The sequence below is a fragment of the Polistes fuscatus genome, unplaced genomic scaffold (genome assembly GCF_010416935.1).
Source record: "Polistes fuscatus isolate 324 unplaced genomic scaffold, CU_Pfus_HIC Scaffold3, whole genome shotgun sequence".
Taxonomy (NCBI): Eukaryota; Metazoa; Arthropoda; class Insecta; order Hymenoptera; family Vespidae; genus Polistes; species Polistes fuscatus.
The window spans coordinates 12,411,206-12,428,956 of NW_025113107.1; the positions used below are offsets into that span (position 1 = coordinate 12,411,206).

Below are 17,751 nucleotides of genomic sequence, written 5' to 3' on the forward strand. Positions count from 1 at the left end.
ACTCTTAAGCGGACGTGCATTATCGGCATTTTTTTCTCATTCAATCTATTGAACTATTTAGGATATAGGGGATGGGGGGTGGAGGTTGGCGTTTATTAAAGGGATACAAAAATAACAAGAAAAAGTATTTCTCAATAAGTTCTCTTTATAAAATCCCAGCAAACTGCAGCTAAATATATGAATCATTTAAAGAAAAAAAAAAAAAAAGAAAAAGAAGAAAGAAATCATAAAACAACGCAGGAAGAAAAAACGCGCGTGTACGCAGCAACCTACTTTGAATGATGTACTTAATTATTAATTGTGAGGAAAAGGGAACCTATGAAGAACAAAAAAAAATCGACTAGATTATATACTATAATATAAATATATATATATAAATGAATAAATATATATATATATATATAAAAATATATCTACGCCGTTTGCAGATGATGATGATAATGATAATGATGATGATAATGATGATGATGATGAAGAAGAAGATGATATTAAACAAAATGAAATAAAAGAAAAAAAAGAAGAAAAAAAATCAGATAAAATGAGGAGAAAAGAAAAAAAGTGAGAAAAAGAGAGGAGAAAGAAAGGGAGAAGGAAAGAGAAGGTATGAATTTATGAAACGTACCATTGTATTTTGTAGGCAGCTAGCATGTACGTACACATATGCACATGCACTCTCTCTCATGTATGTATGTTTACGTATATATTTGGACATATTCTCTATAATGCTTAAAAACACGTAATGGTACCTCAATGGTTGTCCCGGATGTTTTAAATTTTACGCGTGACTATGGAAAGGATGTGTAATTTGTGACCAAAAAAAAACAATTTTCTAACACGAAAATACAACAGATACGGTAAATTAACACACGTTACATACATATACATGTGCACACAAGAGATGGATGATTTCTTTGCGAATGAAATTAAACATGAAACTCTATATTACTTACTTATTATCTATACTAAGAATATCACTCGAAACCAGATATATCATTTCTGGTTTGACGTGGTTCATTCTGTGTAAAGATAAAAAAATGCATAACTCCTTACGTACATATATACATGCATACATACAATACATACATACATTCGTTACACGTTGAAACACACTACACAAAAGAAGTTACGTGAATAATTTAAAAAAAAAAAAAAAAAGAGAAAAATTACAAAAAAAAGAAAAAGAAAATGTGAAAAAAAAGATATATATGATAAAGAGAAAAATATGCGCAAAATGACACGCCGCGTCCTTTCACAAGATACTACACATATAGTAACGATATTTGAGATTTCAAAAGAAAGATAAAAGAATAAATAAAAATAAAATAAATGAAAATAAAATAATAATAAAATAAATGAAAATAAAATAATAAATAATAATAATATAAAATAAAATAATGATAAAATAAAAAGAGTACGAGGAGAATCGAGATTATCCAAGAGAGAGAGCGACGTTGTCATATAAATGAATATTATTAATTAATCAGCTACCGAGAAATATAGAATATAGGCTCGTAATTTGATTATTATTACGGGCCGATTAAATTCCCTCCCATCGCAGATTGATTGTGTGTTAACTAATAAGATTAAGTAACGATTAATAGAATAACAGCTATAAGGAATTTAATTATTATGGGTAACGATACTATTATCTATGCGCTAATCACGTTTCTAATTATGTAACGTGTGTGTGAGAGACATATGGCTAAGAGGCAATGTTTATTAAAATATGAATTTTAATTTAATGTATGACTACGACACACTGAGTTACTCGGCGCGTCTGCACGCGACGCACAGAAACGTCAAATTAACAATTGTTATTCTCCCAACAGAATAAAATAAACAAACAAGAAATCGTTCTCAAATAAGAAAAAAAAAAAAGAGATGTTTAGCAATAGTATATGACACACGTACACACGCGCGCGGTCGCATATATACGCTGCACAGGCTAGGAAAATGAAATACGATCTATATCGACATATAATATATATGTATATATTATATATATATATAATATTATACATATATATATATATATATTATATATATATACATATATATAAATAATATTAAGACGTCAACTGTATTTGTTTAATAAAGATGTACATTCGAAAAATATAGATCGACTTATATATTCTATCTGAAATGCGCGGTGGAAAAAGAAAGAATAATAAAATATCAGTTAGAATGTTTCTATAAAAAGCAAAAGCAAGATTATTTCTCATTTTCATACAATTTTTTCAATTTTTTTTTTCTTTTTCTTCTTTTATATATTGTTCATATTATTACATGATGTACTTATCTATTTCATCTTCTTCTTTTATAATAATATTATAATATATGTATAAGAATGTTTAATTTTAAACGAAAATATATACCTGGGATATATTGAAACATTCCACACAATTCTGTATATAAATATCAGAACTTTTTATTTCATCATATATATATATATATGTATATATATATATATATATATATGTTAACTTACATTTATATTTGAACATGGATAGCATATACCATGTACCTACACAAATGCAGTGTTATATTAAGAGCAATATTGCTGTTTAATTAAATAGTTCATTAAATACGTATGTGTTTATATATATAAATAAGGAGCTCTCACTTGCGCGCATTTTGAAGTAAGTATATTTACAATGACAAGTGTCTGAAAAATCTATTTGATGTACTTACATGCACATACCATACGAACGATAAATTTTAGAATTGTTTTATAAAAACAATTCTAATATATATATAAATTTTCATGGAAAGTGTGCTATATATATATATATATATATCTTGCGATATTAGTTTTGAAATATGAACGATTTTGATTTTTTAATTTCTTTTATAATTAATTTCTTAAAAGTTGTATTTATGTTTTAAATAATAAGATGCAAAAAATATTGTGTTGAATTAAATTCATTTTTTTATATATATTAAATAGGTACTCATTGATAAATATTTAACATAATGTATCTTGTTAAAATTACATTTTTTCTAATAAGTTAAATAATTTTTTAATGTAATAAAAATGTGTTATGCTTCAATTTTCAAGATTACATTATACTACATTGTTATATAGCTGCAATACACAAAGCTCTACTACCAACTGCCATGAATGTCAATGCGCATATGTAATAAAGGTATGTAATAAAGATGTTAAGTGCTATATATAGATTTTATATCCTATAGATCACATTTCGTTCGATGTGTTCAACGTAAGATTTAAACGAATCAATATATTAATATATTAGAAAAGAAATTATTCCTATAATAGTATTCCCACTTCTACATATGCATATATTAAAATTTTTATGAGTGATATTTAGTTTAACTAAAAGTAGGAAGATATTTTAAAAAGTTAAAGTTTTAGTATATATACAATAACCAAACAATGGTTTTATTTATCTTTCCTTAACCCTTTGACAACAATCACAACTGCAAACAGCGTACTGTTCAAGCAAAGTGCTTCAATTTAGAGCATTTTACAATCAAAGGATTAAGTTATTTTGTCTTTTTTGTTTTAATGAATATTTTAAATTAATTATAATTTATTCGCAAAATATTAGAAAAATCTATATGTATATATATATATTAATCGTATACCTAGGCAATTTAAAGCACCCAAATAAAAAATTGTATATAGATGTCTATGTCGATTTTGTCATCTCATTAAAATTTACTAATATTGCTCTAATCTCAATGAAACAAAGAAATCATTCTTTGAATCGTATATAATAAACAAATACAGCCGTAAGTTTAAAGACTAGGATAGATATGATTTCTGTATTCAAGAATTTCGTATTATTTTTTATAAAATCTATTACTTCCTTCCTTCGTAAATTTGAACGATTCGGTGTTATTATTTCAATTCATTAAAACTACATTTTTCGTTTTACTTTGATGAAAATCTATATTGATAAATGATTCATACAATCTATATGTATGTTTGTATATTCGGTCTGTCTTTTCAGATATTAGTTTCAATTATTTGACGAGACAGAAAGTGAAAGTTTAGGATAGCTGTAAAGGGGCCACCCAAAAAAATGAGAATTCAAAAAAATTGTATTTTTTAAAAATATGAAAAAAGATAAAAATAGAATTGAAAGTGGCCAAGCGTAAAGTTAAATCCAAACTATTCTATTCCACTTTTCTGTCATATAAACACAAACATACACATAAATTTTAGACATTTGTTAATATAGATTAAATATATATATATATATTTTTTAATTTTAGTATATTAGCATAGTATCCTTTTCATTCCTTTTTTTCTTCTATTTCTTTTGCCATAATTCATATTGAATTTATTTTTTATAGACAAATTTAAATACTAGCTTGTAATTTAATATTTTCAGCACTCCAATGTAATAATGCCCCTTGACAAACAATACTCCATACATAAGGAATAAAGAACTCTTCTGGCTGTTCTTCTTCCACATATTTAAATTTGAGTTCTGGAAATTTCTAAAAGAATATAATAATAATATAATAATAATAATAATAATAATAACAACAATAATATATATTTAAAGTTATATAAATAGAAGAAATATGTTAGCGAGTAATATTTTTTGTACGCACTCTTAGGCGATCACGAGGCCATTCTGTGACACCTTGCTGTATTATAGCTAATACCTGACTGACACCCAATTGAGACTGATCCCTTCGTTCTAACTTATATGAAAAGAAATCTATAACCTTAAAAGAATATTATAAATTATTATTATTATTATTGATTTAAATTTCTATTAAAAAAAATAAATCATTATTATAAATACATTGTTTTATATGAACTTACAGGATCTATATTTTGCACGATATCTTGAAACGCTGAATGTAATCTAAACGGTTCAAAAATATCTTTTTCGCAAAATGTGTATAGAAGAGTATAAATTAAATTTGGATTCTCTGCGAGTCTGTGTGTCAGACAACTATTTATAATTTCCAGTACCATCCTAAGAACTTCTTCCAATATGGTCAAATCTTGCACCTGTTGGAAAATATAAATAAGTATGTTTTGTAAATAATTATTTATAAGAAAGGTTTATACTAATATCAATTACTTACTAAATCTGCATTGGTCACAGTCCCATTAACATTGATTGTTGTGTTTTCGGTTGAAACAGTAGATAGTGCTTTTATTTTTGCTTCCAATCTTGCATGTTTTCTTGCTACTGTTTCAAATAAACTTAATAATCTTTGACTAACGTAGGGATGTAAAGACATAAACTGAGCAGACATATTAGCTAAAGCAGCTAAACAATTTGTATGCAAATATTTATCCTAACAGTATAATAAGATATTTATTAATTAAAAATATTATTATCAAATAAATAAAATTAAATTATGCACTTATTTATATATATATGTGCATATATAAATACCCTCATTTTAAACATGTTGTATTGTATTGTCCTTATAACAACAAGAATGAGTAATCCACCTAATGATATTTCACTTATAGATCTTTCAGTATACCAAGTTATACCTTTCAGCATCTGTAAAGTATAATATCAATTATGATTTGAAATTGTATATACAACAATTTAAAAATGAAATACATAATTAAATACGTAGAAAATAATTTGATTTTAAGACTTACAATTTCATGTATTCTTTTATTGAATGTTTCATCTTCGCTCAAGATTAAAAGAATTATAAGTGACATATAAATATGATGGGATGTATTATTAGGTGCATGATACAGTATTTGTAATATTGGTGTTACCTAAACAAAATAATTACATTATTTTATATTAATATGAAAAGAATTTTCTAAATGTTGTCCAATTTATATATGCTTTTAGATTTTTACCAATAAATGTATATCTGATCTTCTCATTATGTCGTGTTTCACATTTTGATTTCTATGCAATAACATGTACAGTAGTAACGTGACTTCATCGGTATTTTGTATTTTACAGATTGTACTATATAATTTATTTAAATTAAATCTAAATGAAAATCCATCTATTTGAGCATAATCATCTGAAAGTAATTAATATATGTTTAAATAGTTTCAGTTTAAATATCTTATTTCTATCTAATTTTTCTTATAAAAAATATTTACCTTGCATATCTGTAAATGTGAAAAGTGCATTTCTATAAGGATTTTGTGTTGCAGTACAATGATTTGTTAAAACTAATAACAATAGTAAAGATTGACTAGCAAGAGGGGTTTCTGTATCTCGTTTTTTTTCTTCCTCTTCCGTTGCACCGTTATTTAAAATTTGTACGTTCTTCGAACTATGACCCATGCCCATTGTAATTACATTCCACAATCCAGCTGAAAAATTGGTTATATTTTTAAACATTATAAATCATTTAACAAATATGGCATATATAGATTTTATACGCATTAACTTACCAGCTATACTGAAAACTATACTGCCACCCGGTTGTTGTGAAAATAATCCTGCCGGTGCATGTTGCTGTTGTACAAAGTTATGTAATAATGTACAAACCAAAGTTGGTGCATGTTCGCTACTTTGAGCATGCATTGCTATTCTATAAACAGGACTGTATTCAGCAGCAGTTTGAGAAAATAATTGTACGGAAAGAAGTACGAGGAGACAATTTATTGCTTCCAAATGAACGATATATGTAAATTCACTATACAGAGAAAATATATTATATTATTAAAAGTAATTTGATCGAGGGATTTAATTCGAACATTTTTTTTAATACTTGCCATAAAGGTAAATCTGTTATGAGTTCTAATAATGATTCAAAAAGATCTTCTAATCTATACGAAGATGTTGATTGTGTTCCTGCAGATATTCCGGTTGCTTCTATATGTTTTATCATTTCCTCTTCACCGACAGTTTCAACAAGATATTTTAAAAAACATCTTACAGCGAATAACGCATTATATGTTTGCCATGCGGATACTATGCTGTAGACAAAATATTTTTAATTTAATTGTTTCTCTGATAATCTATATAAAAAGAAAATAATAACATTATCTACTTACTTCTGATTTTGTACAGGTGCAAGTAACTCGCTTATACGGATAAGTGTAATTTGTATCAAGCTACCAAAATTCCCTGTTGTTGGATTATTATTCAATAACTGTTGACAAGCTATATCTAATTGTGAGTCAAGTTCTATTTGATCATTCCTTGTTATTGGAGGCCGCATATTGTAAGATAAGAACGAACTCCAAAAAGCATCATTTGGAAGAATTGGTTGTTTTCCACAAAGCTTCTCCAAATGTTCATTTTTTGAAAAATCTTCATAACGGCTTGGTGTTATACCCATTGCTATATCCTCTTAATTCTGTATATACATTTTAATATTATAAATATTAAAACAAACATCGTTTATAATTCAATAGATAAAGTAAAGATAATTAGAAAGGTAGCTTTGACAGAAGTTTGATAACCTATAAAAAAATAATTGTGGAACTACAAAATTTAGTAAAAAAAAAAAGAAATATTTTATTAAATCAGTATAAAATTAATTTTTACATTATTAAACATGCATATATATACATATATACATATATATAAATTACAAACACAAGTGATCGTGCAAACGGAGTTAAATGTATGACAGCGAATCCGGAAGATAACCTCATTTTATACCGTATATGGAATACAAGAAAAACTATAAAAAAAAGTTTTTACATAAAACGTAATATATGAAAATATTTATTATTATTATTAAATGAATGATCGAGATTATTAAATTAATGACCTACGTGTAAAATAATCCGAGAAATAATCGGCACTTACTAAATTAGAAAAAGAAAGCAATTGAGTCGCACATAACACCTGAAAGGAATATTTTGCACTGTGAATGTTTAAGGTACCGTGATCTTACAGGGCACTGCGCTGTTACCGTTAAAATCGACTATATAGATATTATATACATTTCAATATTTCCCTTTAATATTATTCACATACAAAATATAATTGTTATTTAAATTATTATTATGTTCACTATCGAATAATATATCGATTAATTTAATACAGTGCATTCGATTTATGGCAGCACGTAGAAAAAGATTATAACAGTTAGATCTTATTAAATATGCATACTTTCTTTTTATGATCATTAATAACGAATTATCAAATTAATAATAGCAATATATTAAATCTATAATATAATATTTTATCAACAAATTAATTATATTATATCAAATAATTGCATATATATATATATATATATATATATATATATATACATTAATAATTTTGTACACAAAATTTAACGTATATTTGAAAAAAAGTATATTATTTAAAAAAGCCGCCATATTAACGAGAGTTCATTTTCCCGCGTTTCAAAGATAAACGGTTATCTTCAGTTAATGTTAAATGTACGAATGAAAATGTATCGCGATAATTTCGTTTTAGAAAAAATTAAATGCGAAGATTTATATTTGCAATATGAAAAGTTAATAAAAGATAACATTTGTGGTATCCAGAGGCAGAGCTTTAATTTGAGGGATTATTTGTTACGTCGAAAAAAGGAGATCCTTGAAATCACTAAGTAGGTTTGTTAATTCAGGTAAGAATAATGGTTTTTTTTTTTAAATTTTTCATAAAAATCCTGTATCTCTCGTTTATCAGAAAACAAAATGATAATGAAGAACCGATAGAATTAAAAACATTACGAAAACTTTACGACGATGTGCAAAAAGAATTAATATCTATAGAAGAAGATTGCGCTAAATTTTGGGCAGAAATGAAATTAGATTTATTATTAGAAACTAAATATCGATCTGAACCATTGTCAGATAGATTTTCAATAAAAATTAAAACAGCGTACGAAGCATGCAAAAATGTTTTATTAAAAAACGATGAAGATATTTTTGTTGAACGTTGCACGTGGAAAAATTTATCTAAATCAATTATTGATGATGAAAGGATTAAATCAGAAAAATTAGATTTCATACCAACGAAATTTGACGATACCGATTTAAAATTTAAACAAGATTTAATGGATTTACGAACTAAAGTGTTCTTTTTAAAGAACGACGAAATAAAAACGTATGTCACATTGAAATTTTCACGTTAATGTTATAAATATTAGTAATATAGTTAATTATATATATGCGTTATAAAAATATTTATCATTGATAATAGGATTTGTCAAAAGATAGGAGTGGAAAATGCAATTTTACCGACGAATAAAAGTTATCTTCAAATCGTTAGAAAGTACAAAAATTCGTCCGTTGATTCAAATAAAATTAATTTATCACAAATTCATAGTCTGAAATATATACTGGGAGAATTAACGGAAAACGAAGGATGGTCTACTGTTCTCGATATTAATGGTAATCAACTTAGATCTAAATGGTATTTGATCGTGTCACCACAAATAGAAAAATTATTGAAGAAACGGCGGATATATTCCCTTCATTTGGATCCATTAAGGGTTTTTTATTTTCTATTATCCATACCTGAAAGTGGAATACATTTTAAATTATCGAAGGAAGATCTGCTTTTTTTATTGCAAGATATTGACGAGGAAGGACCTTGGTTAACAAGTTGGAAACAACAATTAAAAACTGTGGATAAAGAGGAAATAGCCGCCATTTTGATACAGTCTTGTTGGCGTGGTTATTTGGTAATTATTAGATTATATAATTACGATTTTTAAATATTATATTTAAATTATTGAATATGTTGAATGATTAACATTGAGAAACATTGAATTCGCTTTTTATTTTTCCATGATTGTATTATATTGAGCATAACTAGATAACTAGAAGACCCAACACTATATTTAAAATAATTAAAACGATAATTATTTTTGCATCAATTTAATAGTGTACCAATTACATTATTTGGTATGATGAATAAATTTATTTAAAGAATGAATTTTCTTTTATATTTTGTAGCTTCGTAAACAATTAAAGGAATCATATCGTCGTTATATAGCAGCCAGCGTATTATGGTATAAATGGTTATCGATTAGAGACAAACGTAAGATGCAAACTGATTATTTGGAAAAAATGTTAACTTCGTTGAACGTAGTTCGAAAACTTAATGAAAAATTTATGGACGAATTAAACGATTTAATAAGACAACCGCACGTAATCATTCATGTACCATCGATTGGTTATCCCGTTGATATTCGTCGAACGTTTACTCCAAAAATGCTTGCTATTTATCAACATACAATGAGTTTGAGATTATCCTTTTTACGTAATCCAATGTCTGAAATTATTTATATTTTGCCTGTTGAAGTTACACAAGATTTTCTATCTATGTACGTTGACATAATCGATTCTGTAGTTTCACAAGAACGTACAACGAATCGTATAACGTTTCTTCCCCTTTCACAAGCTAAAACACTTGAGCGTACACACATGAACGTATCTAGGATTTTACATTGTTCGGAGGATACTTTGATTGTTATTAGAAATAAAATCAATGGAAAACCAGCTTACATTTTACCATGGATTATTGATGAATGTGACGTTAGAATATCGGACAATTTACGTGTCCCATTGTTAGGACCGGATATGATATTGCAACAAAAATTATTAAATCTATCAAGAATGTCTGAGATAATCGATGATCTTGGTTTACCACAGCCGAAACATTCTAAAGATATACGAGAATATTCGAAGCTTTGTTCTAAACTAGCCGAATTAATAGTATTAAACACTGATATTTGTTTATGGTTGATCAAAGTGAATTTCGGTGTACAGACTAAGCACTGTGGTGTATTTCTGATCAATCACATTAGTATACCATTCATGCCTGCGATCAGGGAAACAAGAAAACGTTATGGCAACGAATGGTTAAGTAATTCTCATATACGAGAAGAATATTTAAATGCATTGTTAATTCATTTACCAAAAGTCGTCTCCATTGTAACATATTTTAACAAAGTTTATTATCATTCCTGGAAAGATTTTTACAATCACGTACAAAAATTTGGATGCTTGTTGCAAGCTGTACCAAATGAAAAAAATTCAAGTATTATTACTTTATCCCTTTTTGTTCCAAATAAGATCACTATGAAACCGGTCAAATGGATCGGTACTTCGAATAAAATACAATTAGGTATTCTTATTATAAGTAGAAACATTCTTTTCTTTTTTTTTTAAATTTTAATATTGATACAATTTTTTTTTGTTATTTCTATAGATTTGAACTTTTTAACGTTTGCTTATATGATACCACAAACTTCGGTAAATATAGAGATTTTAAATCCAAGTGTAAATAAAGTTGCTTATGCACTGCAACAACTTGGATATTTTGGATATTTAACTATAGATTGTTATAGTTATTTCGATAGTCATGAAGAAAAAATGATTGTTTTATTACTCGATGTACATCCTTATTATTCCCATTTACAACAGTACGTTGATTGGATGAAATTTGTCATCGATGGTTCTTACAAGTACGATTTAACTTCTAGATATTTATGTTTTTGTTATAATATTTATTCATCATTAACGTTTTATTAATTAAATAGTTCAACGACAGATACATTTAATACTAATGTCACTATACGACAATATTCTAAAAAAAGAATTACAAATTCGTCAATAAACGATACGGAATGGGATGAAACTACTGAAAGAACTGCAATAGTAATCTGCGATTTATATCATGAAAATTTGCCTAATTATTCTTGGGCTAAATTAAAAATTCTTATGGAAGATATTGGAGTATATAATAATATATAGTATAATTAATTTAATTTATAATGTATATATAATAATAATTTAGTTTTTCTTTTTTAGATTATATACGAAGCTACAAAAAAAGAAGGTTGTCATTTTATTATACACGACAGCGAAATTAAAAATACTGGTACCATGACGATTGTTGCTCCCAACATGAAAATGACATTATTAAAGACGTATAATATTTTAAACAAATTATCTCGGGCTTTATCGAGCAAAAGAAAATCCGAAACGAATATGTCAGATATAGCTGAGTTGTTTGAAAAATTCTCTTTAAATTATCACGATTTATCTCGAGATCCATGCAAGTAAATATTTATTAATAAAAATAAACGCTTGCCAGAGATGTGAATTGTTTTATTTAAATAAAAAAGAAAAGTAAAATATATTATTTTCACGATAAAATATAATAATACGAAAAATATAGGAAAGTAAAAAGATCATTGGCTAGACCAAGACGTAGGTGGGGAATCTATTTTTTAATATTTTAAAATAGATTTTAACGAATCGAGGATCGATATAATTTTATTACACTTTGTTAGATCGTTTAAAATCGATTTAGATTTAATTTTAAATTTAATAATTATACGTCGGATATATAATGAATTTTATTTTCTTCTATGATTTTCGTACAAGGTCCACGACGTACTCCGCGTATTCGTTTCAATTGTTTCGGTGAAATAGGTTTAATTAATTTTGGTGGTTTTATCAAACCCATTTCTTCCTTACATTCCTGTTCAAAATAATACATTTTTTGTTTAGTTTCAGTACGTTTTACGTGTCAGTTAAATTTTGTTCAACAGATTCAACAGAAACTGATATGTGACAAAAGTTTTGATTAAGTTTACATTTTTTTTGTTCTTTTTTTTTTGTAAAAATTAAATTATATGAACATATTAGGAAAACATTTATAAAAATATATCTTAAAATTGCAGAAACCTAACAAAGAAATGAAACATTGTAAGACAAATTTTGTTCTTTTTAAATTTCACACATCAGATCCTAGCATGCATCTAAGAATAATAATTAATAATAGACTAATACCTCAATAGCTTTTAAAATAGGATAAAGTGGTCTCACTCCTTTAGATTCTTCTAAGACTTGTTGATTGTAAGACAAAACTCTTTCGTTGTCTTGTTTAATAGCAGCTTTCATTTCATTAAAATCGTCATCAAGACGATCTTGATATTTACGTTCCTCTTTTTGTAATTCCTAGTAGAAACAAACAAATACATTCAACATCTTTCTTAATATATTTTATCTGAAATTTTTCTTACCATATGTTTTTGCAAATCACGAGCATAATTCATTTTTCTATTTCGTTCCTCCATTCGATCATTTAATTCCACTTGCTTATTATATTCCTCCCTTTTGAATCTTTGCAATGTTTCCCAAGTTTGTATATCTTTTTCATCTTTCTTTAATTTTATTCTAGCAGCTTCGTCTTTACGTTTGTCCTCGATTCTAGCAGCTCTCATCCCAATCTCGTAATCCTTTCGCGCTTTATATCTTTCAATTGCGTTTCTTTCTATCTCGTTAACCGCTTTAGCGAAATTTTCATTTTCTTTTTCGATTTTATGAGAGGAATCGATGAGAGAAGCAAATTTTTCTCCTGTAATTTCATTTAACATTTTGCACATGTAGGTATCGTATAACAATTATTTTCTTTTTATTTATTTTCTTGTTTATATTTTGTTTTCTTACCTATAACATTTGATCTCTGTTCCCTAGATTGCTTTTCCTTTTGTGCTCTTTCTTTCAACATCTTTTTTATTCGAGATTTAGATCTGTTGTATATATCGATAGCTAGATCTTCGAATTTCTCGTTACGTTTAGATTCGAGTTCGGCACGTTTTTTCTCATCGATCGATTTTAAAAAATCCTTTTGCAATTCTTTCTTCCTTTTCAACTCCTACAAAAGGTATTCGTTAAAATACTTATTTTGATTTTATTTTATTAATAGAAAACATTTATTTTAATGTCGGTATTAATACAAATATTGGTATCTAACGATGAGCTTACTTCTTTAGCCTGCGATTCTTTTATAAGTTGTAAATCTCTATTGATATTTAATTGATCTTGTATTTCTGCCTTTAATTCTTCATTTTTTTCAATCTCTCTCATTTTTGCATTTTCATCGATTCTTGAAAACATTCATTAAAGAACGAATAATACACATTTCGATGTTATTTTTTAATTAATAAATTTCAAAAATAGAAAACTTACTGATTCTTTAATTTCATAGTATACTTTTTTATTTTCATCCTACGTTCTTCGACTTTTTTCTTTTCTTCTTGCTCGTATTTTTCGACATCCTTTTTAATCGATTCTACGTATTCAGTTGTTTGTTGATCATCCATTTGTTTAATAGTTTTTTGAAACTCAACTTGAGCGTTTAATTCTCTTAGACACTAGATAATTAATAAAATATCGATTATATTATTGATTTTTTTTTTGGTTGTTTTTATTAATTACAAACTAAAATTATAAAGCAACCTTAAATGTTGAGCCTCATTTTTTTTGCAAAACTCTTCTATAATATACCTCCGATACGAGCATTGCTCTATTGATCCGTCTGCACTGTGGTTGTTTGTAAAGAAGTAAATTTCGTGCCTGTCGTACTATTTCTGCACGTTTAACAGCATTTTTCTCTGCCATCTCTTTAACAAATTGTCTTCTTTTTTCTTCTTCGATCTTCCGTTTATTCAACAGTTCCTCTTTTCTTCTTCTTTTGATATTCTGTTGAAAAAAAATATTTCTATAACACGATCTAACATATTTCAAATCTAAACATATACTTACAATATTATCACAACCCAATATTGGATCAGAAACTAAAAGTTGAGAAATGTTGTTTTATATATTCTAACTAAAAAAAATTAAAAAAAAAATAAAAAAATAAGAATAAAAACCTCATAAAATATATAATACCTCAACAGTATTGTCCCATGTCTTAGACATTTCATAAGTTGCCTTTTTAATAGCATTCAATTTCGCTTTTGCTACTTCCCTTTCTTCGGCCAATCTTTGTGGCTGATTAACGTAATCAACGAAGCGTTGAAAAGCGCTTTCAGAGGCTATCAATGCCAGTTTCCTCTCGGATATCTGTGTACAATGTTGTTAAGTTATTTAATACGTAACAGACTCTCTTCGTCAAGTTTATTTAAGAAAGAAGCAGCTTACTTTAGTATTTTCTAACGTTTGTCCAGGCTTCAAGTGATATGTTGAATACATATCCGCTTGAATTACTTGTCTTCGAACCATTTTTAATAAATAATATCGATATATATAATGTGAAATATAATAATATTTTCTTTCAATATTGCAATCATGTGTATGGAAATATATATATATATAAACTGTGTTTATGTAACTGTGATTCATGTACAGTGCAACGTATTGCAATCTTGCATGTTTGACCGGTTGATATGGAAACTCGATGGAAACCAAACAAATACGATCAATATAGTTTATCTGAAATATTCTCTAATATTTTTTATTCTACTCGTTTGATATTTGCGAAATTTAAAAAATGTTTGTATTTAAGATCGAGTAAATTAATCGCTATAATTAATACAGATATAAAATAAAAAACAGATTGAGGTCGAGATTGAATATCGAACCTTCATGAAAAATAATATTTAATAAAGTTGAAAATTACATTTCTTCCCGCTTATTAGGAATTCTGTAATAATATTTTATTTATTTTAAAGATTAGTAACGAGATTATAATTGTGCCCACACATAATTATGAAAGTGGTCTAAGTCATATATCTTTTGTTTCGAGATATTTAAAGAATTACATTTGAACACTAAATGAATTCTATATAATATTGAAATAACAAATACTATCTAACGGTTCATTTTTGACAATATCGTGAAAATTACATTAAATAACCGATAAAATTATTTTTTTTTAATTTTGACTTATTAGACCACTTTCATAATTATGGGAACAATTATCATAGGAAAATCTATTTTACCGACGTGACCAAGTAGCGTTTCCATGATTGGCCGCAAGATGGCCGCGGAGCGCAACCGTGCACCTGTAGTAATAGCACGTGCTATAAGGCTAAATCGTGATCCAATAGTTTCCCGCTTTTTAACGGGCAACGTAAAGGCTTGTGAATCGTTGGGAAGGATAGGAGATATTATCGAAGCTGGTAAGATTATTGAAATATCTAAAATTTGAGTTAGTATGAAGCATTTATATCTAAAGTTTGTGGTACGCGTGCGTGTGTTTGTGCTTGCACGTTGGGTCCGGTATATGTGTACAACGATCGCTTTTCGATCGACGATTAACCTTGAAGGGCGCTCGTGTTGTTTGCCGCGCATTCAACGAAAAAGAATGTAGGAGAGGTCGACGGACGATGATCTATTATTTGCGAATAGACAACGATCCGATCGTTTTCGTCAGGGACGTTATTTGTGTCGCGATCGTGGCTAAGAAAGTACATACGACGAGGAGTTTAGTGCCGATGATGCTAACCTAAATCGTCTTCGCTTGAGTTTCTTGGCGCGCGTGTGTATAAGAGAAGAAGAGAAAAAAAAAAGAAAGAGAGAAAGAGAGAAAGAGAGAGAAAGAAAGACTGACTAAGAGAGGGAAGGCTGGAGGGGAGGGAGAAAGAAAGGTAAGGGTAAAAGAAAAAGATAGAAAACGAAAAAGAAAGAAGAAAAGAGAAGGCGCGTGGCGCGTTTGAAGTCACGTCTCGCAGACGTCTCATTGGTCGGATCTTCGACTTGTTCGACCGGTTACGACGAATCAATAACTTATCGCCTCTCTAAGGTCTACGTTCGGCGTTAACGAGTGTTCGCGAATTTTAACGAGGTTAGCGCCGCATCGTGGGTTAAACCAGCCTACCGATACACTAATACACTGTTAAACTGCTTTGCTGCAGCTACTTGTGTTGCTGCTGCTGTGTTATTTGAATCCTCTCATATTTCTTCTCCTCTTTCTTCTTCTTCTTCTTCTTCTTCTTCTTCGTCATCATCGTCATTGTCATCTTCATTTTAATCTTTATCTCCATCTTTTTTCTTTTTATTCAAACGTTGCAACTTACCGCAATAAGAAGAAGTTGGGTCATCCCGCGTATTTTATATCGCGCATACCAAACGAATAGACGTTTTTCATTGGCCCAGTTCTCCCCTAACAATACCTAGAAGCAGGTTTCAAATTGGATGGTTGAAATTGATGTTTCTTCTTCTTGGCAAATCGCCAATGGCCTATTGTAATGCGAGAGAGAGAGTGTTCTAAACATAGACATAGTGTGTCTTATGTATTTATTTGATAGAAGGAGTAGTTATCATCGTGCGCTAATAAATAACGGATAGATGTTATTAGATCGATCGTTGAGATGTTAGTTCAGTGAGTTAGAGGTGCTTACTTTGAACGATCGTGTCACAACTCATACACTTTCGATCAGATCAACGAGAAGAGTTCATCGTTCCTGCTTTGATCTTCTTTATATCCCACGTGTGAAAGTGTTTCGAGGTTAGATATTCCATCCTTTGATTTATTTGTTTTCTTATTTATTATCTAACGTCAATCGATCCTAAAGATCTATGCAATTTTATTTCAAGGTTATGTGTTTACGTGCGTTACGTTTGCACTCATGGCGCCAGTTTCTCTTTCATACACGCATACTAAGTGGTTCTATATCATTTCAGAAGCGGAGGAAACGATAAGGAATGAATCACCCGGATTCCATGGAAGAAGTGTCGTAGAGTAAGTACTTAACATTATAATCAATGTCACTCGATTCCGCATTTTAATTATCCTTGTTCGTTCAGATAATTGCGTACACATTACGTACGTAATGTATACGTGTATAAGTTTTTTTATACATTTAAAAAAAGAATAGATCTCTTGGATCAATCATATTCATTTTCCTTTCAACGATTTGAATTTTTATAAAACTCATTTTTAAGCTTTATTTTTCAACCTTATTTTCTTCTTATCATCTTTCTTGTGTAAAAAAAAAGAAATAAGGATTGAGGAAAAAAAGAAAAAAAAATTCTAATAAGCTGTAGTTACGAAGCGACACCATATTATTAAGAATGATCACGTGATAAGGAAAAAGGATAGGGCTTATGGA

General features: G+C 28.1%; 3 protein-coding genes and 1 long non-coding RNA gene across 5 annotated transcripts; 2 read left to right on the forward strand and 2 right to left on the reverse strand.

Annotated features, from left to right (window-relative positions):
- Positions 1 to 4,283: 4,283 nt before the first annotated feature.
- On the reverse strand, positions 4,284 to 7,849 carry LOC122519767 (dymeclin). 2 transcript variants are annotated; one of them, XM_043639443.1, is made up of 12 exons: positions 7,743 to 7,849; positions 6,980 to 7,284; positions 6,698 to 6,901; positions 6,374 to 6,618; positions 6,077 to 6,292; positions 5,822 to 5,994; positions 5,609 to 5,734; positions 5,391 to 5,504; positions 5,074 to 5,289; positions 4,805 to 4,996; positions 4,588 to 4,704; positions 4,284 to 4,470 (listed from the first exon to the last, which is right to left on the reverse strand). In XM_043639443.1, the coding sequence occupies exons 2-12, from the start codon at positions 7,264 to 7,266 to the stop codon at positions 4,330 to 4,332; spliced, it is 2,031 nt and encodes a 676-aa protein (XP_043495378.1). In that variant the 5' UTR covers positions 7,267 to 7,284; positions 7,743 to 7,849; the 3' UTR covers positions 4,284 to 4,329. The 2 variants fall into 2 exon arrangements, with proteins under 2 accessions (XP_043495378.1, XP_043495379.1); XM_043639444.1 differs by having other exon boundaries at positions 7,709 to 7,811.
- A 468-nt stretch (positions 7,850 to 8,317) lies between these two features.
- On the forward strand, positions 8,318 to 11,968 carry LOC122519394 (IQ motif-containing protein H-like). The gene is made up of 8 exons (XM_043638799.1): positions 8,318 to 8,326; positions 8,435 to 8,499; positions 8,580 to 8,999; positions 9,096 to 9,579; positions 9,854 to 11,027; positions 11,112 to 11,367; positions 11,443 to 11,638; positions 11,738 to 11,968. Exons 1-8 carry the CDS (start codon positions 8,318 to 8,320, stop codon positions 11,966 to 11,968), a joined length of 2,835 nt encoding a protein of 944 aa, XP_043494734.1.
- Positions 11,969 to 12,048: 80 nt separating this feature from the next.
- LOC122520269 (trichohyalin-like) lies at positions 12,049 to 13,890 on the reverse strand. The gene is made up of 6 exons (XM_043640351.1): positions 13,883 to 13,890; positions 13,679 to 13,799; positions 13,361 to 13,568; positions 12,934 to 13,268; positions 12,701 to 12,868; positions 12,049 to 12,389 (listed from the first exon to the last, which is right to left on the reverse strand). The coding sequence occupies exons 2-6, from the start codon at positions 13,778 to 13,780 to the stop codon at positions 12,240 to 12,242; spliced, it is 963 nt and encodes a 320-aa protein (XP_043496286.1). The 5' UTR covers positions 13,781 to 13,799; positions 13,883 to 13,890; the 3' UTR covers positions 12,049 to 12,239.
- A 1,702-nt stretch (positions 13,891 to 15,592) lies between these two features.
- On the forward strand, positions 15,593 to 17,386 carry LOC122520273. Its single transcript, XR_006304497.1, has 2 exons — positions 15,593 to 15,819; positions 17,324 to 17,386. It is a non-coding gene; the product is annotated as an uncharacterized LOC122520273 (long non-coding RNA).
- Positions 17,387 to 17,751: the final 365 nt, after the last annotated feature.

What these genes read in the sequence shown, in the direction of transcription:
- LOC122519767 (XM_043639443.1), bottom strand. Translation starts at nt 7,266, where the DNA reads ATGGGTATAACACCAAGCCGTTATGAAGATTTTTCAAAAAATGAACAT. An exon ending in GCACCTGTACAAAATCAGAA is followed by an intron (nt 6,902 to 6,979) that starts GTAAGTAGATAA and finishes TTTTGTCTACAG; the next exon opens with CATAGTATCCGCATGGCAAA. An exon ending in GGCCTCGTGATCGCCTAAGA is followed by an intron (nt 4,471 to 4,587) that starts GTGCGTACAAAA and finishes ATATTCTTTTAG; the next exon opens with AAATTTCCAGAACTCAAATT.
- LOC122519394 (XM_043638799.1), top strand. An exon ending in GAGATCCTTGAAATCACTAA is followed by an intron (nt 8,500 to 8,579) that starts GTAGGTTTGTTA and finishes CTCGTTTATCAG; the next exon opens with AAAACAAAATGATAATGAAG. An exon ending in CTTGTTGGCGTGGTTATTTG is followed by an intron (nt 9,580 to 9,853) that starts GTAATTATTAGA and finishes TATATTTTGTAG; the next exon opens with CTTCGTAAACAATTAAAGGA.
- LOC122520269 (XM_043640351.1), bottom strand. Translation starts at nt 13,780, where the DNA reads ATGAGAGAGATTGAAAAAAATGAAGAATTAAAGGCAGAAATACAAGAT. An exon ending in AAGAATCGCAGGCTAAAGAA is followed by an intron (nt 13,569 to 13,678) that starts GTAAGCTCATCG and finishes TACCTTTTGTAG; the next exon opens with GAGTTGAAAAGGAAGAAAGA. An exon ending in ACAGAGATCAAATGTTATAG is followed by an intron (nt 13,269 to 13,360) that starts GTAAGAAAACAA and finishes ATGAAATTACAG; the next exon opens with GAGAAAAATTTGCTTCTCTC.